The sequence below is a fragment of the Erpetoichthys calabaricus genome, chromosome 1, assembly GCF_900747795.2.
Source record: "Erpetoichthys calabaricus chromosome 1, fErpCal1.3, whole genome shotgun sequence".
Classification (NCBI taxonomy): domain Eukaryota; kingdom Metazoa; phylum Chordata; class Cladistia; order Polypteriformes; family Polypteridae; genus Erpetoichthys; species Erpetoichthys calabaricus.
Window position 1 is genome coordinate 272,809,969 of NC_041394.2, and position 25,994 is coordinate 272,835,962.

General features: G+C 36.4%; 1 protein-coding gene across 3 annotated transcripts in view; it reads left to right on the forward strand.

Annotated features, from left to right (window-relative positions):
- fam107b (family with sequence similarity 107 member B) overlaps positions 1–25,994 on the forward strand; it is a 92,116-nt gene that overhangs the window by 49,427 nt on the left and 16,695 nt on the right. For 2 of the 3 annotated variants that reach the window (XM_028815110.2, XM_028815104.2), the window contains exons 2-3: positions 8,791–8,974; positions 23,023–23,176. In XM_028815110.2, coding sequence (XP_028670943.1) covers positions 8,850–8,974; positions 23,023–23,176 — 279 coding nt within the window. In that variant the 5' untranslated portion in view covers positions 8,791–8,849. Of the gene's footprint in view, positions 1–6,908; positions 7,086–8,790; positions 8,975–23,022; positions 23,177–25,994 lie in introns of those variants that run through there. The other variant, XM_028815101.2, reaches the window with a different exon arrangement.

The window sequence follows — 25,994 nt, forward strand, 5'->3', positions numbered from 1 at the left end:
TCCATCATATCTGCTAACTCTCTTCCCTCTCCAGTCATACTGCCAACATTCAAATTTCCTACCCTCAGTTCCACTCTCTTTACTTTCCTCCTCTCCTCCTGCCTCCAGACACTTCTCCCCCCTCTTCTTCTCCTTCTTCTTCTTCGGCCAACAGTAGCCCAATTTCCGTCAGCACCCTGTTGGCTAACAGTACTGGTGGCCTTCATTGTTAACCTGGGGCTCGACTGATCCGGTATAGAAATTTGTATTGTTGTCCACATATTGATTTGGTAAAATTTTACACCGGATGCCCTTCCTGATGTAACCCTCCCCATTTATCCAGGCTTGGGACCGGCACAAAGAAACACACTGGTTTGTGTATCCCCTGTGGCTGGGTTTTTGTTTCTTCAGACCATGAATAAATTGCTCCCAAAAGCATTTGGCTTTTCTAAGTATTGTTTAGCATACTTCACACTTTGGCTTTTGTGCCAAGCTGCATAAGAGGTTTCATTTTGATCTCATGTCAAATATTTTTTCCGTGAGCAATGCTGGACCACTGTTCTACTCAGCTGACTCTTTCTGGAGGTCCTTTGCAGAGAAATATGATCTGCAAACCTGACCAGTTTATTAGCAGGTCATACTGGGGGTTTTCTTGGTTTTCTTGCCATGTCTTCATGAGTACCTGTTATTTGGGCCAATCCCTGCTTGTTGTGTTCTAACCTTCTGCTTTGTGTAGTGGTTCTACTGATAAATATACAAGATCTCTGCTACAGTCCTTAAAATTAGTACATAAGTTCATAAGGTTCTCATTGGCCACAGCACACCTTGATTTGTGAATTTTGTATGGTATTGATGGGAATACTTAGATTGTAAGTGAACTATTTTTATCGTAGAATGTCAAGTCAGCTGTTTTGAGGAGTTCATTGGTGTTGAGAATAGCTGCAACATTCTAAAAGGTTTAGAAGTATCAGAATATTTATTAATTCCTGAATCTGTTTTCTCCTGGTTTAAGTCAATTAAGTTTTGAAGCCTTAAGAATCAACCTGCTGGAAGGTGTACAAACATTTTACAGACGTTACACACATTATTTTATTATTTTTTTAACCTGATAAATTGTATAATATTCTCATATCCAGTTTAACATTACAAGACTTGATCCTGTCCTAACTGCCTCTGGCCCATTAATGTACAGTATATGCTCACATGAGGCCAATATACACTTGCCAGTTAACCTCACTTGCAAATGTATGGGATGTGAGAGGAAACCAGAGTAACTAGAGAAAACCCATAGACACTAGGAGAATGTAAGACTCTATATAGGTATGAGGTTTAAACTGGAAATGCTGGCAGAACCAATTTGCAAGATAAATGGGAATCTGTTAATAGAATGCAGAAATGTGACATGTTTAACTGTGTTCCCTTCAGAACTTGTGCTTACTTCTGTGATGCTACAAATTATTATACATTTCTTATTTATGAAAAATGGGATATTGAATAGGATTTAATACTGATCTTGCTTCATTTTTTCAAACATTTCTCTTTCCAAATCAGACATCCATCTGAAGCATGATTAAATCAGTTTCTTCAAAAAACAATATTTAAGTGAATTATAAGGATTTTTACCCCCATTTTGACATAACAAAGATTCAAATCCTGCAAAATGTTACTGTTAAAATGTATTCCCTTTATTTAAGATTTCAGAAAGAATAACATTTAATTAATTGAAGGGATTAACCTCACATTTGGTTTTGTAAATCTAGATATTGCAGCATTTTAATGATTGGGTGAGTGGAGTCCTTCTCCAAATCAGAATCACAATGATGTCTTAGTCATGTGACATCTATATCACACTGGCTTGTTAGCATTAGGATTACATGTTGTCTTCAGACATACTGTATTTACATCGTGCCATTTTTTCTTTTTTTTTTTTTTTACATTTTTACAGGAAGGAAAAATTAGTCAGTACATATTTGCCGCCCTGCCCGTTACATAGTATTTAATTTGATAACACTTCTACAAATACACTAAAAGATCAAAACAAGGCACAAGCACATAAGAAAACACACAAGAACAACAGTTAGACCTACTGTATGCATTATATTCCTGCAGTTCGTAGCTTGTGGATAAGATCTATAATGAAATCTGGTTGTCTTGGTTTTGTTGATCTGAAGTATTTAACAGATATAAGAAGAATGAGCAGAGATGGGTCAGAGTGCAACAAGTCTGGAGAATTTTTTTTTTTCATTTTAATCTGCAAAACCTAGTGAATAGACAGTGGGCAGGAGGCAACCTGTGATTTTATAACAGATCGTAGACTGCACACCAAGCTGTCTAGCTTCATCTTGTCCTTGCCAGTAACATGTGTAGATGAAGAAATAATTTTAATAACACACCTATAGAAAAATGTCAATACTTCCTCAACTTCAACTATGTTTGATAGGCCAGTCTCAGGGTTTTCTTAACTATAATGTATTGGAATGATTTAGTGCTGTATTTCCTTTAAGGAACTAACTAACTAATTAGCCTACATAGGGAATAGGGCTTAGCAGCACTTTATCAAATAATGAATAAAATCTGTGGGAGAAAGAAGTGAGGGTGTGGATCTGCTGGTTCTCAGTAAATAAGGGACAAGCACTTTGGAGTTTTTGAAAATACAAAGTTAACAAAATTCTCAAGTCAGCAGTCTTCTCTAGGGATTTTTAGAATTCTTCAACAACATTGTTAATTAAATATTGGTCAAGTGCATGCCAAAACAGATGAAGTCTCTGGATAACTTGTTGCTCTGAAGGAAACTGTTTCTTAGCTGAGTAATCTGTTCAAGTAAAATCCACATGACCTTTCGACATTAATACATTTTTTGAACATGTAGAACATATTCCGTGGCACTCCCAGAGATTTTAGCTAATGAGACAAATTTGTCATCAGTTCGGCTGTATGTGAAGTCCTATCAGATCCTTATTAATTAAAGACAGGATTAAATGAAAGCTTTTTAACAAGGTGCTGAGCTTGGTTATCTTCCAGTTTAAGGTTTTAACACTCTACCAGTATTTCTCTAGAAGAAAAACAATAGGGGCTGTTTGGCAAAATAAAAAAAAATAAATAAATAAAAATTGTAGCTAATATTCATATATATATATATATAAATATTAGCTGCAATTTTTATTTATTTCTTTTTTTAATTTTGCCAAACAGCCCCTATTGTTTTTCTTATATATAATATAGGACTAAAATAAAGCTGATGGAAAAACATGAAAGCGCTATTTGGGAAGCCTAATGGCTTCTGCTTATTCTAACATTGTATGGTGAATCAAGAGCCAGAAGTTGTGACATTAATTTTTATGTAGTGTCACAAACTCCACTCTGAGTCATAACAAGGTTTTGGGCAGCCACCCGTATATTTGGTATCCTGGCTGCGAAGTTGCAAAAGTATCAACAGCACTGATGTGCACAGAACTGAGGGAATAGGGAAAAGGTGGAGGCTTATAAAGGGGAAGACAGGAAGTGAGGTCAAAGGGGTCCAGCTCATAAGGGTCTTCAACCATAGGCTTGTGCCCGGATGTGACATCATAGGGGCCGGAGCCGGCAAGGTCTTCTTCCATAGGCTTGGACCCGGAATTGACATCAATAGAGCCAGGCGGGATCTCCCGTGAATGGTCTACACAGGCAAGGGAGAAAAAGAGTCCGTGCTCTCTGCCACATCCCGGTCTGATTCGGAATTGCCCATATTCAAGCCCTTTAGCTGCCTCCCATGCACACGTATGTGACAGTAGTTAAGTTATGTTGTCGTCATTCAGGCATGTAGCAGAATTCTTTTAAAATCAAAGCAGCAAAGATCACCTTATGTAGCTCTGAATTAGAATTAGAAAATAGTTTAACCTTACCATATACAGTACTGTACTTACTTAGCTGTTTTAACTGAATAAGTTATCTATTCTAGGAAGAATGTATGAGATAAATCGTGTTTTTACCACGAGTATATTTAAATTAGACCTTGGCAGTCAGTAAAGACAAAAGTAGAAAGCTATTAGTTACTTAAATAACTAAACATGTTGGTGCAACTTATTGATTTGTTTGTAAGGTGTCCATTCAGTGTATATATATAAATAGTATATGCATGCTAATTAATCTATTATCTTAGTGAGGTTTCTCATAAAATTCTGATCAAACATATTTACAACCAAAGTACAGTGACATTTATTTGCAGGCAGTCTGTTGCTTGTGCTCTGCATAGCATTAGCTTCAGTGGGATAAATTATAATATATTGATATTGCCAGAATTGTGTTTATTTGTCTTAATTGATCAGGCTTCTTTCACTGTTAGGGCAACAAGTGCCAGGATCTACTTAAAAACCTTCTTTAGAATACACTTATAGTAACATGTTTTGAAGGCAATAATACATTGAGTGTAGACAACTACTTAGTAGGTTGTACACTGAGCACTGAAGTAAAATACAGAAATACATATAGGTCAATAGTTATCCACTAAGAGAGAACATTTCAATATATCCATATTTAGGGGTATAACCACTCCACAACAGTAAAACTATTGTAGAGTGGTCTTATATACGCAACCTTCAAAGAAGAGGAGTTTGGGGGACAGCTTGGTGGTAGAAGATAGATAGATAGATAGATACTTTATTAATCCCAATGGGAAATTCACATTCTCCAGCAGCAGCATACTGATACAATAAATAATATTAAATTAAAGAATGATAATAATGCAGGTGAAAAACAGACAATAACTTTGTATAATGTTAAATGTTAACGTTTACCCCCCTGGGTGGAATTGAAGAGTCGCATAGTTTGGGGGAGGAACGATCTCCTCAATCTGTCAGTGGAGCAGGACATTGACAGCAGTCTGTCGCTGAAGCTGCTCTTCTGTCTGGAGATGATACTATTTAGTGAATACACTAAATATATAAAATAATACACGCAATTAGAGATGTCACATGAACCGATATTTCAGTACTAAGTCAATATTGTAATCTTGGAACTGCCATGGTACCAGCTTTCACATCTACACACACAGTAGTACCGAATGAAAGTCAAAAGTTACAAGAGATGCCCTATAAGGCGCAATAATACTTGGGGGAAAATGTGTGTTAAAACTTTTCATGTGGTGATAATACAGCACCGTATTCACACATGCGAAAAAGAAGACCAGCTGAAGTCATTTATTAAAGGGCTTTGTGTTAAAGGCAGGAGAATTTCAGTGTGCGATTGCGGAAATCTTGCTTATTATTTACCTCATAATAGCCAAAACGTACACAAATAGTCTCTTGTTGTTGTCACTTTTATCCCATTACGGAGTTATTTTAGAAATGGATTTATGTATGCTTTGAGAGCAAAATAACATGATCGATCAGGTGAGGTGTAATTCATTTACTGCCTTCTATTTTTGCTCCCTTGATGTTAATATCTACCTCTTGCTTTTTGTCCCTTCAAGTGCTTACAATGCTGCCCAACCTGATTTTAAAAATGTGCACAATAAAGTCGCCTGTTAGTTACACATGATTTCTGTTTAAGCCAGTTAAGGTTATTACAACACGTAGGCAAAGTAGAAACTTGGAATGGTACAAGAAAAGGGTGGAGGACTTAAGTAAACAAGTAATGACTTTAGTGACATCAGGTTTTCATTTTTTAAACCATGTCACATTTTTCACATGTCTGCATGAGGATTTCTCCAGATATTCCAGTTTTAGAAGAAAATGTACCTATTGGGTATTTGGTGACTATAAATTGTCCCAATGTGAGTTGCCTTCCTGGAAGTGAGGTTCAGTATTTGAAACCGGTTTTTCTCACATGCTTTTCTACTTCCATTACAGATGTTTGCTTATGCAGGTATTCTTGTTCCTTTAACAAAGTATAAGTGTGGCTTTTAAAAAGTCTGCCCTGTACTTTTTGAGACAAATAGGTGGTTTGCAAAATAGCATAAATGAAAAGATTATACATTTTTTGAAACTGGAGAACAATTTTAAGATTTGGCAGCAAGTCAAATACTGTGTGCGTGTGTGTGTTTGTGTATGTGTACACGCATGGCTGGAAGTGTGAAACTCTTGTAATGTGGAAAATATGCGTTAACTGACAAAGCCCATTTCCTCTTCAGGTTCATTTGGCATGTTCTTGTAAAAACTGTAGATAATATAATAATAATACCTTTTTAAAGTTCTGTATAAAGTTGTGCATGTTATTTTTTGTGTGTTAGAGTGTGTGTGTTTCTTAACCTTAACTGGGGTAGCAGTTACTCTTTGTCTCTTGCCATTTTTTAAATGCCAGACAAAGGTGTTAATTTGCTTGGTGTTGCTCAAAAACATTATGGGGGCATAATTCTTGTGGTTTAGTAGCAGAAGTTAAACTGAAATGTAACTTGAAATTATATTTTTTTTATCATAGTAGCTGATCATAGTAGCTGATTGATCAACAGTCCTGTAACAATATTCTGGAACATTAAATGCTACCATGCCCTTTTAGGTCTATCCTGCTTACGTAATATCTGAAAATGTAAAGCAAAGTTATAGGATTTGAGCAGTGAGATCTAATAATGTATTTACTACTGTCTTGCAATAACAGAAAGATTTCTGAAACTGCTCCTGTTCAGTAATTTGACACGTTATACCATATTTATCATTCTCACCAATTATTAACAGTGACTGCACTATTTACAGTGAGAAGTGCTGAACTTTTTTTTTTATCACCCAATGTCCAATTTTATGAAAGCCTAGTGATGAGGATTTTGCAGTCTTTTATGTCATTTAGAGGATTATTCCCGAAATCGGAATAAACTCCACAGCTGCCATCTGCTGCATATAATGGCATGTCTGGAGGGCATTAGTCCAAGTGTTGTGTAAAGATTAGCCAGTGCTTGTGGGGTGGGCATTGCTGAGGAGGGCACTCGTTAGATAACAAAACAGCTTTGGGACTGTAGTAAAGCATTTCCTTTGTGCCGATTTATGAGAGGTCAGCCACACAAGGAAAAAACTGGTCTGGAGCATCTGGATTTGATGTACAGTATATAAACGCAAGAGAAGCTTTTGTTTGACTGTGGTCAAGCAGATACTAAGACATGGAAACAATGCTTCCGTTCAGAGTGTTTCCTTTGCTTCCTGGTGAGTTGAATTTGCTCCATTTCAGCGAAACCTGCTAATTATTTGCTAGAAAAGCAATTATGTGTCAAAGATGTGCCAAACAAGCTCACAGTAGATTTCAGTCTTATATTACTTTTGCTTCAGTAAAGGCTTTTATTTACAGTATATGTTTGTTTTATTTAATAAATCAAAGAAAAGTAATTAAATACATTAATCGACAACCAACATTTACATTTTACAATTATATTGTGTTGTTTTAATCTTGCTTGTGGGAAGTCATTTACAACATAGTGCATTTGTGTTGTTTACAGTTAAATGACCTTTAGCTCTTTCTTCAACTAGATCTCTGGAAGGATTTAAGATGTATTACCTGTCTGGTTTTAATTGTTTTATTTTCTTCTAATTCTGATTTTTCTGTTTTAGATTAAGTGATTGGGCATTTATTGCTGTACCAATAGATGCTGATAAAAATCTAATGATTTTGTTTTGAATTGGTAAATCAGGGTTTTGCAATTTTTTTAATTGTACAAGGAGTCATGTAATTTAATAAAAAAATACTGTGCCTAAAAAAAAATTTGAGTTTATGGGGTTTAGATAACTTCTGTAATTTTAAGGGTGCAAGCAGCGATTTGCAGCACAGTTTTAAAGTGCTTTGAAACTTAGAGGTGTGTTACTAAAATATAAATATTCAAATATGATCTAGTTTTAAATCATCAAGTCTGAGAATTTTAAGTCAACGTTGTTGGCTAATTGTTGTCCCGGCAGTCTCTTTAATGGATTATTTGTGTTGATAAGCTGGTTCATTGTACAGTCCGACTGGAATCACTTAACATGCTTGTGCTCCAGGTGTGGACATCAAAATGTTTACATTCTTGTTAATTATGTAAGTTGTTTTGTATAAAAACAGTACATGGCAGATTGTATGGAAAAAAATTACTCCCAAAGTAATAGCTAATCATGACAACATACCCAAAAATATATATTTTAAACCTGAATGAAAAGTAAAACCAATAGTCATTTGAATGAAATAATGTTGTTTTAAAGGCATTGTAAAGGTCTGTAAGCAACATTAAAGGTTTCATGGTCCTCTATTGATTAAGCAAGATAAGTTACCTTCTCTTGTAACCTCTTTAGTTGGGATAATTAGGGAATTATTTTTTGTTTTATCATGTGCGACTTATATTGTTTTCTGTTCTTCAGTTGTGACAAGTATGTCCCCAGATGATCTCGAAAGCTGAAAGCAACTTTGTTCAGGTGTTACACAGCTTGAAAACATGATAATTCACATATTCGCCAACCCACTTAATGTAAATCAGGGTCGTGGGAGTAGAACCTATGCCTGCAGCATTGTACTGGGCATGGTATGACAGGAGACACTTCTGTACAGGGTACCTGTCCATCACAGGGCTTACTCATAGACATATACACATTTGCATGCACACAGTGCCAGTCTGGAACTGCCAGTGATCTTATTTATATAGATAAAAAAAACGCTAAACAAAATGAAGGCACAGTGCCTTCTGGTTTTGATTCTGTAGCAATGAGTTAGTTTGTATTTAATGCATCTTTTCTGTGTAAAAGAAAGTGTTTAAAGATTGTATTGTCATATTAACTATTTTTTGTCTCTCTTTATAAAAATAAAAACTTTACTAATTTCTGGCTAAAGTTGAAGAGATTTAAAAATGTTTTTATTTAATTTTTAAGTAAATCTCCTGTTGTTTTTCAGATAAAAGCACTGAGAGGGCCGAGATACCTGAAGACCTAATACCATCTCTGAGAAGCATAATGGCAGAACCAGACTATATTGATGATTGCGATGAGTTAATCAAACCAAAAAAGCTTATTAACCCTGTGAAAACCTCTAGGAATCACCAAGATCTTCACAGAGAGCTTATGATGAACCAGAAAAGGTAAAGTGCACTTACTCTGCTGCCTTTGAGTGCCGGTGTTAATATACAGGTCCTTTACTGCAGGCTTTCATGTACTTCTGTTAAATATTGTATAGTTCAGAGTTTAATATTGAATTGCATTGTGTTTTAACAGCTAATTCTATGTTCAGTATTGCCTAACAAATTATTCAGTTAATGTATTTGTACTATTTATTAACACTTTCTGACTACTACAACAAATTACTTTGGCTGTTTATGACCGCATTTTGAAAATGCTTTATTTGTTCTGAATGAATTGTTTTCAAATCCCAACCTTAGGCTATGAAATCTTTACCATAGTTAATGCACAGCACATTTATAAACATTTCCTTTCGTTAATAGCGACAGTGCTAATAAGACTCCACTATATAGCAAAGTAAAGAACAATGTATACATAATACGTTGCATGTATTGTATGTTTATTTTTGTAGTTCTAACTGAATGAAGAAAATCCATTTAATGCTAAGAATTTAAAACAGGGCGGACTACGTGTACAACAGAATTTTTTTTGTCACGCGGTCCTTAATGGTGAAGTGGAAACTTTTGCTGGGGAAAGGGAAATTTTTATCTACATTGCTCAGCTGGTTTCAAGAATGAACCCCTGCATAATTGACAGTTTAAACTATTAGTGTACATAATATATTATGTATGGAATTTACAAATAAGAAATGTCAATTTGGCCAATGTAGCTTATTTGGAGTATGATATCCTGATTTATTTTACTTCCCCAGCGCAGTGAACATCCTTAGTATGGACTTTTTAAATCTTTGTTTTCTCTAATTACACATGAATCACAATCATTGCTATGGTGTACAGTAATCCCTCGCTACTTCGCGGTTCACTTTTCGCGGATTCACGACTTCGCGGATTTTATATGTAAGCATATCTAAATATATAACGCGGATTTTTCGCTGCTTCGCGGGTTTCTGCGGACAATGGGTCTTTTTACTTGTGGTATTTGCTTCCTCAGTTGGTTTGCCCAGTTGATTTCATACAAGAGATGCTATTGGCGGATGGCTGAGAAGCTACCCAATCAGAGCACGCAGTTAAGTTCCTGTGTGCTGCTGATTGGCTCAGCGACGAAGTGCTGCATTAACCAGGATGTCTCATCTCACTCATTCAGCATAACGTGCTCTTGCTACTACATTCAGGGGATTATCACCTTCATCGTCATCATTTTTACTGCGCAGCATATTCATCACCATCATCACGTCATATATAGCTACGTGTACTTCGCTATACAGTAAGTGTAAACTTATCTACCGATTTCATATTGCTTAGCAGTTGTCCCTGTTATTAATAGAGTAAAGGGTGGGTTGTAAACAATACAGGGAGGGTTTAAAAACATCCAAATACACGTTAAATAATTAAATAAATATGGTGTCCCTACTTCGCGGAAATTCAGTTATCGCGGTCAGCCTTGGAATCTATCTCCCGTGTTAAGTGAGGGATTACTGTATACAGTAATCCCTCCTCCATCGCGGGGGTTGCGTTCCAGAGCCACCCGCGAAATAAGAAAATCCGCGAAGTAGAAACCATACGTTTATATGGTTATTTTTATATTGTCATGCTTGAGTCACAGATTTGCGCAGAAACACAGGAGGTTGTAGAGAGACAGGAATGTTATTCAAACACTGCAAACAAACATTTGTCTCTTTTTTTCAAAAGTTTAAACTGTGCTACATGACAAGACAGAGATGACAGTTCCGTCACACAATTAAAAGAATGCAAACATATCTTCCTCTTCAAAGGAGTGCGCGTCAGGAGCAGTGACTGTCAGAGAGATAGAGAAAAGCAAACAAATCAATAGGGCTGTTTGGCTTTTAAGTATGCGAAGCACCGCGGCACAAAGCTGTTGAAGGCGGCAGCTCACAGCCCCTCCGTCAGGAGCAGAGAGAGAGACAGAGTTTGTTTTTCAATCAAAAATCAATACGTGCCCTTCGAGCTTTTAAGTATGCGAAGCACCGTGCAGCATGTCGCTTCAGGAAGCAGCTGCACAGAAGGTAGCAACGTGAAGATAATCTTTCAGCATTTTTAGACGAGCGTCCATATCGTCTAGGTGTGCAAACAGCCCCCCTGCTCAATCCCCCTACGTCCGGATCAGAGAAAGTCAGCGCAAGAGAGAGAGAGAGAGAGAAAAGTAAGTTGGGTAGCTTCTCAGCCATCTGCCAATAGCGTCCCTTGTATGAAATCAACTGGGCAAACCAACTGAGGAAGCATGTACCAGAAATTAAAAGACCCATTGTCCGCAGAAATCCACGAACCAGCAAAAAATCCACGATATATATTTAAATATGCTTACATATAAAATCCGCAATGGAGTGAAGCCGCGAAAGGCGAAGCGCGATATAGCGAGGGATTACTGTATAGAGAAGTATAAACAAGAAAGGCTTAAATAGTAGAGGTTACATTGCAAAACAATAGTATGGCATTGTTAATAATTACATTAGTCTAAATATAGGCAAATTGTACTGTTTTATTATTTTGTTACTTGAGAAGCAATGCCAGGAGTGTCGCAACAAATTTTGTAACAGAGCATTGGAGAATGTTCTCTATTTTAATCTATTCTGTTCTCTAAACCTACCCTCATATGTCTTTCACAATGTCTTTAAACCAGTTTTGTCACTGAAACTAATTGTGCTTGTGTCTTTTTGTTAGAATTAATGACCTATTAAAATTTTAGGGTATATGCTCATTTCTATATTTGAAATGTCCATATGCAGCCAAATAGACATTTACATCTTTTTGGGGAACCCTGAACATAATTTAACAAGTTGTTTGTCTGTGTATGTATTTGTCTTCACCTTTTTTAGCAAAATGATTCCTGTAGACTTAGTCACAGTTTCATGTAGTGTCTAAAATATTCACAATGGCTGCTAGGTGGAATGTGAAACCTCATTTTTCATTTGTATGCCTTGTAGTTCATTAACTCACATGCTATCATATGCATGTTTAAGTACAAGAACAGCAAGCTGGATAGCCACACCCTTATAAAAATACAGGAGGTCTCAGAGCAAAGCATTTCTGTATACCATTCTTACATTTTTAAAAATTCACCTTTGTGACTGTGCTGCAGAGGAAAAAAAAAGATGTTCTGAATTAAATTAACAGGATTGTATAGGTTAGACATACTCTACAAAATATAAGTTCATGCAGCATAAGTATAAGATCTGCTGCTGAAATCGGTTTCAAAAAAGGTCACATAGATTGCATTCTGTAAGCTGCTTCTCTCAGGGAGGAGTAGTGTCACATTAGTAGAAAGAGAGTGGAAAGCTTTTATATGGGAGTGAGTGAGAGGGTTGTACTGTAAATGTATAACAACTCTTGAATTATTTTGGGTAAGGATAAACAGAAACTGAAATACTGAATCCTTTTTTAATGATTTGTAACAAAACTGCTGTTATGTTAACAAGCAGACTGTTCATCAGACTTGTCTTTTTAGCTGTTTAGTACTTCATCTTGATTGTATATTCCAAATGAGTATTCTGTGCCCAGTTAGTGACATGATTGGTTCAGGATGCACTTTTTAGGAAGGAAAAAAAACTGTTCAATGTTTTTCTCCCTCTATTCTACATTACTAAGCAAAACTTTATACTTTTCTCTTTGTTTCAATGTACCAGTAATGCTAAAGTCTCATAATATTATTAAAGTCTATTTGAGAGATTAAAAGTGTTCAGACTTCAGCTTAGTAGAGAAAATTGAAATTAAATGTTATATAAAATGGATTACAGCCCAGAAGGATTAAGAATTAATTCTCCACAAGTGAAATGATGCCAATAGAAGTCCTTTTTTCATTATGGTTACCAAGCAGAGTAAAACTTCCATCTTTGGCTTGCATACTGCAGCAAACATTGTGTCTTTATTATTTAATTTTTTATTATTATTATTAATGGCCTACTGAGAAAAAATCAGCAATCTAGTTATGGATCTCTCTGTATTTTTGAGGCCCTTTAAAATGAATAAAGCGCCATAGCTGTACGATATACTCTGCTGCTTGCCATTATTATTATCCCAAGTAGCATGTCTTCACTAGACTAGGCAAACACCATTAGCCTTGAACATTCATATCATGTTGTTTTGAAGCTTGCCTCCACATAGAAAGATACAGTACAATTTAGAGAAACAAGTTTGAACAGGAGAAAAAAATAAGAGTTTTAAGACCATACTTAAACAGAGCCTTCTTGACTGTAAATAATGGTATTTCTTTGCATTCTGTTCATCTTCTGTTAGGCAGAAGTAGGTAAATGTAAGTGCATCTAAGCCATTGACAAAACCAGAAAAAATTCTTTCCCCAGTGTCCTTCCAAGATAGTCCATTCCCTGACTATTTCTTGGGTTTTAAGTATTCTTCCTTTTCACTTTCAATTTCTTTCTGTCTCTTAGTGTTAGGCTATTATTCAATATTCTGTAACAAATAGATTTTGATTTCATATCAACATTTATGTTCTGTGTCAAGATAATTAGAATTTAGCATTTGCATTTTTTAAGCAACTGGTGTGTGACTTCCAAATGAAATTAGGCGGTTTAGAAACAAAATATGTAACTCTGATTCTGCAAGAAATGCTAGTAGTTAATCTAACATGCACAAAAAGATTTCTTTGATGATGCCAGAGCAGAGAAAGAGAAAGTAATGAATAATTCCATGTCAAAAAAAGTAACTGCACTTGTTTTGTATTATTTGTATTATTATTTTGTATTATAGCCTGAGACTGCAATTTAAACAGAAATACAATAAGATTGGGGAAAAAAGAGTGCAAAGAGTAGTAAGGGAGAAAAAAAGAAAAGGAAAGGTGGACACGCTCAAGCAGCTTATTACTAATTGAACAGCATGCAGTTATAGATACTAGAGCCAGAAGAGTTGGGATGCAGAAAGTTCAAAAAAGAGAGGACTATAAAATGAGGACTTCCAGAGTGCAGGAGATTTCCACCGAGAAGCTAAAAGCAGTTTGGCTCAATGGTTACAGCCATTAAAAGCCTCCACTGGGACAGAGAAAAGTAATGTGAGGAAAGAAAAGAAAGATCTAGGAGGAGAAGAACTTGAGAGGATGAAGGAATGGGGAAAGAATGAATCATAGAGAGGGTTCCACCCACATAGCGTCAGAGAACCACCATCCAACCTGTCACAGATCAAAGTATAGTATTTAATAGATGGTCTCTTGTGAGTCCAAAGGAATGAACATATTACCAGAGCTTAGGTGGGAGAGAAAGCAGGAGAATAGTGGTAACAAAATTCATTATAGGGATCAAATTATTTTTAATAATTGCCAGTCTAAATTGCAATGAGAGAGGAATGAGGGACCAAGAAGAAATGGAGTCTCTGACACAACTTGGCAGCTGTAAGCTCCTGGACCCTGGCATAGATGCCCAATCCCAGGTATCTAAAAGACACTGTCTGGGGAATAAATGAAGGCAATGTAGAGAGATAACAACAACAATTTAGGGGAAAAAGAACAGATTTAGATCCTCCTTCACTTCTTTGCATTATGATCCCATATTGCATGCATTCCTCTCAAAATAAGTTATTATAAAACATTCCTTATCATGTCAATACTAAATCTCCTGTCATACTTTTGACCCTGCGTGTTTCTTGTTTGTTTGAGTAATTTACAAATAGAAAAGACAATGCAATTTTTGGCCTTTTTATTTGCAGCTTAAAATTTTCACCTGTAGGGCATTTTATACTATATATTTTGATTTAGGGACTAAACATCATAAGATTATTATAATACTTCTACTCTAACATAGTATAATATGGCCCTGTACCACATCATAGGGATAACCAGCACATCATTTATATTATAAGTGCAAGAAACTAGTACGTAGAGAATCTACACATAACCAGAATATTGACATTTAATAGGGTACACAAAATTAAAATGATGGAAAGTTGTTGTTTATTAAATTGATTTTCTGAAGTTATATTATTACCTGTGTGCATTTTAGACAAAAATGTGTTCTACATAGAAAACACAATATGTGGCTTCCAAAACTCTTCATGCCTTTGGAATTTGCGTGTTAAAGTGCCTACCCTGAAGCAAGAGACATCTTTAGCAAATACCAAACATGAAAAACTTGACTGGCTGGTCAGGACGAGACGGTGCTGCCTAGTGGCTAAGGTGTTGCACTTTAAAAGACAAGGTTGTAGTCTTAGTACTTGACTCTGACTTGCTGTGTGGTCCTTGACAAATCACATTAGTTGCTTGTACTAACATTAAAAATTAAAAAAAAAAAAAAAAAAAAGTAAACTTTAATGTAGCCAGTCCTTGTATGTCACCTTGGGTAAAAGCATCGGCCAAATAAACAATGTGTACTGCATGCAAATATTCAAATACAAAAAAAAAAAAAACAGTAGTTGTTTCCATGTACCATTCATTTTTCAGAATGTGTTTGTGGGAGTTTTGTTTAAATACCTTTGGAACTCATTTAGGTCAGGTAATATACTTCCTGCGCCATTTATAACTGACTTGAAAGGCTAGCTTTGTATATAGATCCTCCAGGTTTTATACAAGTTCTTACACATTTCACATCCTGTTCTCTACCTCTTAACAACACTGTCTTCCTGCTCTCTATTACCTGCCTAAATATGAACCTAACTTCATATGGCTAACTACCTATTGATTATAATAGCTTACAGTCTTTACAGAGGGAGTTAAATCTTGTTAAAACTGTGTTTAATCTGTTTTTACATTGTCTTAAATCCATAGTATGTGTGTGTGTGCATGAGTGTTCTTTTGATGGAGTAGGTTGATACTTGGCTGGCACCTACCTTTAATAATGTTACGTTATTTCTACAGTATGCATTTATCCGGAGACGATTTCAGCTAAGCTGTATTTTGTACACTTCACCTCTAGCGTGCAGCATTTTCACAAAGATAACCAGTCTGACCTAAACATACAGTCTGGTGAAATGAAAATCGGTTTTATTTAAAAGAAGCTTAAAAGCATTCAGTACATTTCCCCATTTTCCACAGTGACAAAGCATGATTGCCTTCAACAGCCTATGACACAATTGCATTGAAACATTTAAGAATGTAGCGCCACTATTCAAATACAGTTCAAAAGTATATTGCACACTTGAAGTGCACTCTATTTAGATGTTTCTGTTAAGAGTGCATAGCCAAACCATCCATTCATTATCTGCACCCTTTTTTTCATCTCGTCTGTAACCTTTCATCATTGTGAACTTTCCAGCTCTGAATGAGGCCATATGTCTTGCTTTTGTCTTTCCTGTCTCACAGTACAAGTCTGTCAAAATTAAAAACATGGATATATATGGTGATTTGTCATAAAGCTCTGTTTTCACATTTTTCTGAGCTGTACATACTGTAAAAACATAATTTATGTGGGCAGACATCCAACTGAAACTATGACTAAAACCTTTTGTTGTTTTTGTTATAAATACGTCTTCTTGTCGTAGAGGATACCAGCTACCATTGCAATTCATAACTTAATGAAATATATATTTCTTGCTGTCTATTCAAAACTCTTTTATCACACAGTGTATTTTCCTGTTATCTAATGAGTATGTAATTTCAGGTAACGTTTTTGTGGACTTGATTGTGCAATGTATGTAAATGTCAAAGAATCAATAAATATATTTTATAGTTATACTGAAATAAAATCTAGAATGTTTGCTTATGGGTGCTTTCCTGTTTTAGGCACCAGTTTAAAGAACAGAAAATTCTGTGATCTATTGAATGATGACAGAATGTCTTTTTGCATCAAATATAATTCACAACTTTCACAAAGTCTTTTTTGTATATATACTTAAATGCTTCTGTATTATACAGTATTCGCTGCAAATATTTAATACATATATTATATAGATTAATAGACCAATACTTGACCAATTTTGTGTTTGTTCTATAATGCCTCAGATGTCATAAGAAGCGAGAGAGGGCCCCTGGCATGCTGAATGCAGCATATGATGTACCAGCATTGCCAATCCACAGTGTCCTGACAGCAGGAAAGGCTTCATCCCACAATTGCATATTTAGAAGTTCATTGAGTGTAAGACAACTCCTGTTAATGTTCATAGTTATTATTTTACTGTTGTTTTGTAGTTGTACTGATTTGGTTTTGTATAAATCACATTTGTTTGCTGTTATTTCAGCAATAAAGGTTGAAATTTCAGTCCAACAACAAGGGCACTATTTATTTTTCTATCAATGTATGGGTATACTCACAACATTCAGAAATTTTTTAACCCTCTTCACTTTTTAGACATTTTGTTGTGTTGCAGCCTTATGCTAAAATCATTCAAATTCATTTTCCCCTCATCAAGCAATACAGTGATCCCTCGCTATATCGCGCTTCGCCTTTCGCGGCTTCACTCTATCGCGGATTTTATATGTAAGCATATTTAAATATATATCGTGGATTTTTTGCTGGTTCGCGGATTTCTGAGGACAATGGGTCTTTTAATTTCTGGTACATGCTTCCTCAGTTGGTTTGCCCAGTTGATTTCATACAAGGGACGCTATTGGCAGACGGCTGAGAAGCTACCCAACTTACTTTTGTTTCTCTCTCTCTCTTTCTCTCTCTCTCTTGCGCTGACTTCCTCTGATCCTGACGTAGGGAGTGTGAGCAGGGGGGCTGTTCGCACACCTAGACGCTACGGACGCTCGTCTAAAAATGCTGAAAGATTATCTTCACGTTGCTACCTTCTGTGTGCAGCTGCTTCCTGAAGCGACATGCTGCACGGTGCTTCGCATACTTAAAAGCTCAAAGGGCACGTATTGATTTTTCACTGTTTGTTTTCCTCTGTCTCTCTCTCTCTCTCTCTCTCTCTCTCTCTCCCTGCTCCTGACGGAGGGGGTGTGAGCTGCCGCCTTCAACAGCTTTGTACCGACGGTGCTTCGCATACTTAAAAGCCAAACAGCCCTATTGATTTGTTTGGTTTTCTCTCACTTTCTGACATTCAGTGCTCCTGACACGCACTCCTTTGAAGAGATATTTTTGCATTCTTTTAATTGTGAGACAGAACTGTCATCTCTGTCTTGTCATGGAGCACAGTTTAAACTTTTGAAAAAGAGACAAATGTTTGTTTGCAGTGTTTGAATAACGTTCCTGTCTCTCTACAACCTCCTGTGTTTCTGCGCAAATCTGTGACCCAAGCATGACAATATAAAAATAACCATATAAAAATATGGTTTCTACTTCGCGGATTTTCTTATTTCGCGGGTGGCTCTGGAACGCAACCCCCGCGATGGAGGAGGGATTACTGTACTCGTACTCTGAAAATGACAAAGTGAAAGTGGGATTTTAGAAATGTTTGCAAATTTATTAAAAAATAAATAAAAGGTAAAGTACCACTTCTAGTTAACAGAAATAGCCCAAAAGTTGATAGATATCTACGTTTTGTACCTAATACTTGTATGCAAAATTTTGTTGACCTAAGTGAAAGCGTACTCAAGTTATCGTGTTTACATACACACATATCCACAGACAGACACACAGACCTAATTCCAAGAATGTCTTTTTAGATGTGACTTGGGGATTTTTTGCCATTCTTCTCTGCAGATCCTCTCAAGATATGTCAGGTTGGATGGTAACCGTCAGTGGGCAGCTATGTTCAAGTGTCTCCATTGAAGTTCAGTTGCGTTTAAGTCCAGATCTTGGCTGGACCAGTACCATGTTTGATTGGTGGAAATGGTATTGTGCAGGTGGTGAGCGGTGCCAGGTGTCCTGTGGACATGACGCTTAGAATTAATTGTTTCTCATGGTCTGAGAGTCCTGTAGGTATTTTTTTTGGTGGAGTGTTGCAATGATGGTTGTCTATTTGGATGTTTCTCCCATCTCCACACACATTCTCCAGAGCTCAGCCATCTGATATGGTTCTTGATCACCTCTCTTACCAAAAATATGTTTCCACTGTTACTCAGTTTGTCCAGCCCAGGGAAGAATTGTGGTTGTTTGTAACTTCTTCCATTTAAGAATTATGGAAACCACTGTGCTCTTGGGAACCTTCAATGCATTAGAAATGTTTTTGTAGCCATCTGCAGATTCATGCTTCAACACACTTCTGCCTCTAAGTACTGCAGACAGTTCCTTCAACCTCAATACTTGTTTTTTGCTCTCAAATACATTTCTAACTGTAGGACCTTATATAGACAGGTATTTGCCTTTCCTAGTCATGTCCAATCTATGGATTCCACCTGTGGTAAATTCAGAACAAGGCTTAGAAACATCATAACAGTGATCAATATCAGATACATCTGAGGACCATATTTCAAATGTCATAACAAAGAGTCTCAATACTTATCAAAAAGAATTGAATTTAGGATTATTTTGAAGTAAAATGCGATATTGGATATTTCTCATTAAGTTTTTAAGTAAATGCAAAGCATTTGATTTAATCACTGCTCATAATACATGTGCATATGTTTATTATACATATATTGTTTTATGATTTCCATCATTTGTAATGGTCCATATTATTTATTTTTGCGATTGTCTTTTTTTCCTGTCTGTATGATAACATTCGTCAGCAGTAACATTCGTCAGCATTGAAGGCACTCTGATCAAAAACAGACAACTCTTATTTTGCATTGTGTTTTTTAGCAGCTTCTTAAATTCTTCCTTTTCTATTGTATCGATTGGTACTTTACAGGTTTGACAACAGTGAAGAAACTATAAAAAGAAGCTAGAAATTCCAAGGATCTCTCTATTAAAATTTGGTCTTAAAATATAAATTAAGAGAATAAACATTTGAAATAAAATATATTTTATTCTAGGACTAATCTCTGCTCACAAAGTAATATGGTTGTACATTTGATTTTGAATGATCATAACAGATTCAGAGATCTCCAGGACAACGTGTTTATAAATATTAAAGGAATACTCCACCCAGCAAAACTTTTATGTTATTTACCAGTTTGTAGTAATGGCCAAGAAAAATGTTGAGTCTTATGTTTTCATGCAGAATGAGAGAAAAAAGATTAAGGTATAATAGACAGCAATGGTAACCTGTGCTACATATCAGTAAACAATGTGGAAAATACTCATGGTAAATAGAAAACATTTTCATGTTACTTGTGTCGCATAATCCACATGTTTGTTATCCAGTCGTATGCTCAAAACATGTGAATAACTTCATTTTTTGCTAAAATATTAACAGTTATGGTATTTCTGGGAAAATAGATTCCAATAATTCTTTGCTTTTAAAGTGAAGGCCTGCCTGTCTCGCTCATTCATTGGTCAAGAGTCCTGTCAAGGTAAAGTGGGCACTTTTAGGGGAAACACTGGAGATTTTGTGGATTTTATTTAATGTTCTGAAGAAGTTGTAGAAAGTCAAATAAAAGAGCTGAACGTCATGATATTGACTTTTGCATATCGATTTCTCTTGATTATTGAATTAAATTGAAAATTTGATATTTTGCCAAGCCCTAACTGAAGTCCTGCCAGACTTTGGGGCATCTTTAAACAACCTGCCAGAGTAGAATTCTGCAGCTTATGTTTTAACTGTGGCATCTGAAGCCCAAATATATGATGACTAGGTAAGAGCGAATGTCCGAATGAGGCATCATTCTCTAGTATTAAAATGTAATGATAGCATTTTTTTTAAATCATCAGTGCTAATTGGGTGCTGAATCAGGAAACCTATAATCCACAAAAGCAAGAAGCTGGTAATTATATACATCTTAGATATTAGAAATATACCTGTAGCTAACAGCTAAATAGCTAAACTTTGGATGAAATCAACACCTTGGAATACCCCGTTGACGTTCAATGTCAGAATTTGTTGATTTGCTGCTTATGTGTGTAACTTTGTCTATTTTTATTTATAAATAGACAGTAAATATTTTTTTTTCTTTTATCCTTTGTTTTTGTGCATGATTTATTACACACTTCGATCATTTTTAAATACAGTAACAGGATACCCAGACCTTGTGTAACCACCAGTTTGCAAATGTGAATAACTTGGGAAAAGAGGAAAAGTAATAAATAATAAAAGGGTTGAAACAGATTTGTTTAATTAGTCAGTGTTTAGGGTTTGATTTATTATCATGTGTGCAGGCTTTACTTCAAGTAAATGCTATCCTTTATATTGGGTTGAAGTAATTTTTAGAAACGTAGATCATACTTTGTTTAATATAAAAATGTTCTACTAATGGCACGGGCCCAGTGGTGTATACATTAAATAGCTAAATTACACTTTAGGGAAAGAAATAATTTAGGCAGTCATCATAAACTGGCTTCAGTTGAAACAGATTCAGAATTGTTGCTATGATGATAGATACCATTACCAAATAAGTTTGGATGTTGTCATTCAAGGTTTGATTATAATTTCTACTCTTAAACACTTTAATTTGCAACATGGTTAAATATGTAATGACCACTTCAATTCTAAATTTATATGTTTGCTCTAGCAAAGATGCAAGAAGTAAGGTCCAGACCACCATAACTGTATATCAACTGTGAAGTCAGCAGATTAATTCATCAAAAGAGAAACGCAAAGATGACGCTGGCGAGAGACTAAAGTTTCTTTGACTTAAAGAATTATTTTAAGTTTCCATAAAAATGGTGTGTCTTAAGCTTGGCTTTACTGTAGAATATTATAAGAGAGTATTCGCTCTTAATGTAAGAGAGCAAATGAACAAACTTTGCAAATGAAACAAAGACACTTCACGTTTAAACCTAAGCCCTGTATCATGTTTTATGCTCTATTTACTTTTGAGATTTACTTCATGTCTTCTATGCTACATATGTGTGTCTTCAATGTACTTAATTTGTATTTAAAGCATATACAGTACAGTTTTGAATTCAGAGTAGGCATTAACGAATATAAAAATAATAAGGGATAATGAGGGATATCTGGAAATGAGAATTGTCCAATATGACTTACATAGCAATTCATGTTACCATAAACATTTGATAAGAGAGGAATGCCTTACCAACCTTGAGACTGTTTATGTTGCTATTGTTATTGAGTGGTGTTCACTACTCACAGCATGCATTTGTTTCATACGTCGGACACTTCATGCTAGGTATTCAAGATTTAAATGTGCAACATATGTCCTTCCATGTAAAATAAACTTATACCTCTATTGTATACTGTTCTGTAAGCTCAGCAAAAGTATAAGGAAATGAGACTACATATCCTCTGTTTATTGAAGAGGCAGGGTGCCTCTTCCCAGCAGCATGTTTTTTTTTTTTTAAATGCATTCAAAGTTATGCCATACTTTAGAATTAGAAGACTCTTTAGTTGCCACTTATGCTGTTACTCCATTAACACAGTCAGTATTTTGATAAAATGCACTCTTTTTATTGCTGCATATGTGGATATGGAATTGCAAACCACAATTTCTGGGAGACTTTTTTGTTTTTGGTCTTTGTATTTTTTTAGTTTACAATTTTGAAATGAGTACTGTGATATAGTGATAATAAACTATATTTAGTAATGACATCAAAACATCTGAGCATTATGACTAGTCACAAAATGAAGCTTGAATATTTGAAGAGGTTAGTTTGGTTGTGGAATATTTATTTTAAACATAACCCCAAGTGTTGCCTTTTATATTGTTGTAAGATATTCTAATGTATGTGTACCGAAATGTTACAAAGTAGTTTATCCATGTGCCTTTCCTCTGCCAACTCTTGCGATTTATAAAATAGAACATAGCATTGTTAAGCTGTTTGCTCAAGGTTCGTTTAAGTGTTTTGTGTGTACAAGAAAGCAAATGCTATGGATGAGATAATTGATTTTCTAGCACTTTTTAGAAGATTAAGCCCAATTCTTGGAACAAATGAAATGCATTTAATTAAGTTTATTAGAATGGAAAAAACAAAACTTGTGAGCAGCCTTATACAGTACATGAGTAATCTGTTACTTTTCTTTTTATTTTTAAATCTTGAATTAATTAAGGGGCCAGGGAAACTAAAGTTTGCTAGAAAAACATGAACCTAACAACTATGTAATAAGTATTCTGTTAATAAAGGTATGATGATCATTAAACTATGTACTCACCCTTTACCATTAATGTTTGTTTTTCTTTTTTTTTTTTTTTATTCCTTGTTTTTCTTCTAAAGGGGCCTCGCTCCCCAAAACAAACCAGAACTGCAGAAAGTCATGGAGAAGAGAAAGAGAGATCTTGTCGTGAAACAACAGAAGGAAGAGGAAGCTCTCAAAAAGATGAGTGACCTGGAATTAGAGTTGATGAAACGACAACAGAAGCTCGAGCAGGTGTGTGCATTTACTGTTTACAAGGATGCCTTAAATTCCTTTGCTTGCACTTTACAGTATGTAATACTGAGCAGTTACTGTAACTGCGTGGGCTATAATTTGTAAAATTTGTATATCATTGATGATATCTACAAATATATCTCATTATGCACCGATTTATGGCCCAGTGAGTTGAGACCATTTGTATTTATGGTTGAGGGCCATAAGAGAACAATAGTATAACAATGTTCTAGAAATTACCAAAACCAGCCACTACAGGCCAGATGTCACTTACTTATGGCAGCACTAGCAGCAATATTCCTTCTAATTTTTTGTTCTTGTGATGATTGGATGTGAATAACAGATGAGCTGGTGCTTTCACTTTATGATGGACTTTTTTTTCCCCTATTAACTTTAGAATTACAAGTAGCTCCACACGAGCCAGGTTGATGGGGGTCTCTTGTGTTCTCATGTGATAGTAACGAAGTAGCCCCATATGAAGGATGAGTGGGGGGGGGGGTAGGGGATGCACGGCATGGGGAGTGAGCAGCAAGACAGCAGCTGTGCAGCAAGTTCAGCAGTGCTGCGTAGCGCCCTTAACAAAAGTGGGTGGCCATGCAGCTTAGAGGGAACATTGGCTGCCTGCCATAGAGTGATACACTTCCTATAGAATCAGTGAAAGAAGTACAGATCCAGTCATGTGACTGTCTGCCTTCTTTACTCCTGCTACACCAATACAACAACACGGCCACAAACTAGCCATTAGTAAAGCATTTTTTTCTGAAGTTGTGTTTTACACAGCTGGCACTGCTTTGTTGTTTCCTGTCTATGCAGATCCATCCATCCATCCATTCATTTTCCAACCCGCTGAATCCAAACACAGGGTCACGGGGGTCTGCTGGAGCCAATCCCAGCCAACACAGGGCACAAGGCAGGGAACCAATCCTGGGCAGGGTGCCAACCCACCGCAGGACACACACAAACACACCCACACACCAAGCACACACTAGGGCCAATTTAGAATCGCCAATCCACCTAACCTGCATGTCTTTGGACTGTGGGAGGAAACCGGAGCGCCCAGAGGAAACCCACGCAGACACGGGGAGAACATGCAAACTCCACGCAGGACGGACCCGGGAAGCGAACCCAGGTCCCCAGATCTCCCAACTGCAAGGCAGCAGCGCTACCCACTGCGCCACCGTGCCGCCCTCTATGCAGATGGTTTGCACTTTTTTTCTTCATTCAGGAAGATAGTAACACCTTGTAAATAATAAATCTTTCATTATTACGAAGGGTGTTCAATTATAAACAGGAATTTTCATGCTCTGTTCTTATAAAGAGTGCAAGGTAGACATGACTTATTGGACAAACACACATGTTTGAACTTGTCTTTAGTAGTGTTAGCTGTGTTAGTTGTAATCAACATGTCGGAACAGGAGGCACACAGTAGTGTTGCACAGAAAATTATTATTACATTTTTGACAAATGAAGGAATCATTAAATCTCAGATTTATTTGACACTTAAAAATCAGTTTGGGGATGAGCGTCTCTCTGTCTAGACTGTATGATTGGTACAAATCATTCAGAGAGGGACTATAATCTCTTCGGCTCACCCAAGGAATTTTTAGCAGGGAAGACATTCAAGTTGAATGAGGAGGTTATTGACACTGTGCAAGAATGGGTCAACATGCACTCAAAAAACTTCTACTCTTCTGCGATTAAGAAGCTTCCTGAGTGCTGGAACTTGTATATTGCAGTGGCAGGAGACAACATAGAAAAATAGTGTGAAAGTCGTTTCATTGTACAGTAATCCCTCGCTATATCGCGCTTCGCCTTTCGCAGCTTCACTCCATCGCGGATGTTATGTAAGCATATTTAAATATATATCATGAATTTTTCGCTGCTTCGCGGGTTTCTGCGGACAATGGGTCTTTTAATTTCTGGTACATGCTTCCTCAGTTGGTTTGCCCAGTTGATTTCATACAAGGGACGCTATTGGCAGATGGCTGAGAAGCTACCCAGCTTACTTTTCTCTTTCTCTTGCGCTGACTTTCTCTGATCCTAACGTAGGGGGATTGAGCAGGGGGGCTGTTCGCACACCTAGACGATGCGGATGCTCGTCTAAAAATGCTGAAAGATTATCTTCACGTTGCTATCTTTTGTGCAGCTGCTTCCTGAAACGACATGCTGCACGGTGCTTCGCATACTTAAAAGCTCGAAGGGCACGTATTGATTTTTGATTGAAAAACAAACTCTGTCTCTCTCTCTCTCTCTCTCTCTTTGTCTGCTCCTGACGGAGGGGGTGCGAGCTGCCGCCTTCAACAGCTTTGTGCCGCCGGTGCTTCGCATACTTAAAAGCCAAACAGCCCTATTGATTTGTTTGCTTTTCTCTCTATCTCTCTGACAGCCTGTGCTCCTGACACGCACTCCTTTGAAGAGGAAGATATGTTTGCATTCTTTTAATTGTGAGACGGAACTGTCATCTCTGTCTTGTCATGGAGCACAGTTTAAACTTTTGAAAAAGAGACAAATGTTTGTTTGCAGTGTTTGAATAACGTTCCTGTCTCTCTACAACCTCCTGTGTTTCTGCGCAAATCTGTGACCCAAGCATGACAATATAAAAATAACCACATAAACATATGGTTTCTACTTCGCGGATTTTCTTATTTCGCGGGTGGCTCTGGAACGGAACCCCCGCGATGGAGGAGGGATTACTGTATTCAATAAATAAAGTGTAGCTCATAAATTCCTGTTTATATTTGAATGCCCCTTGTATTATTTCATTGGGTCTGATGTTTTCTGTTTTGATTAGAAATATGGCAAATGATTGTATTTGTTG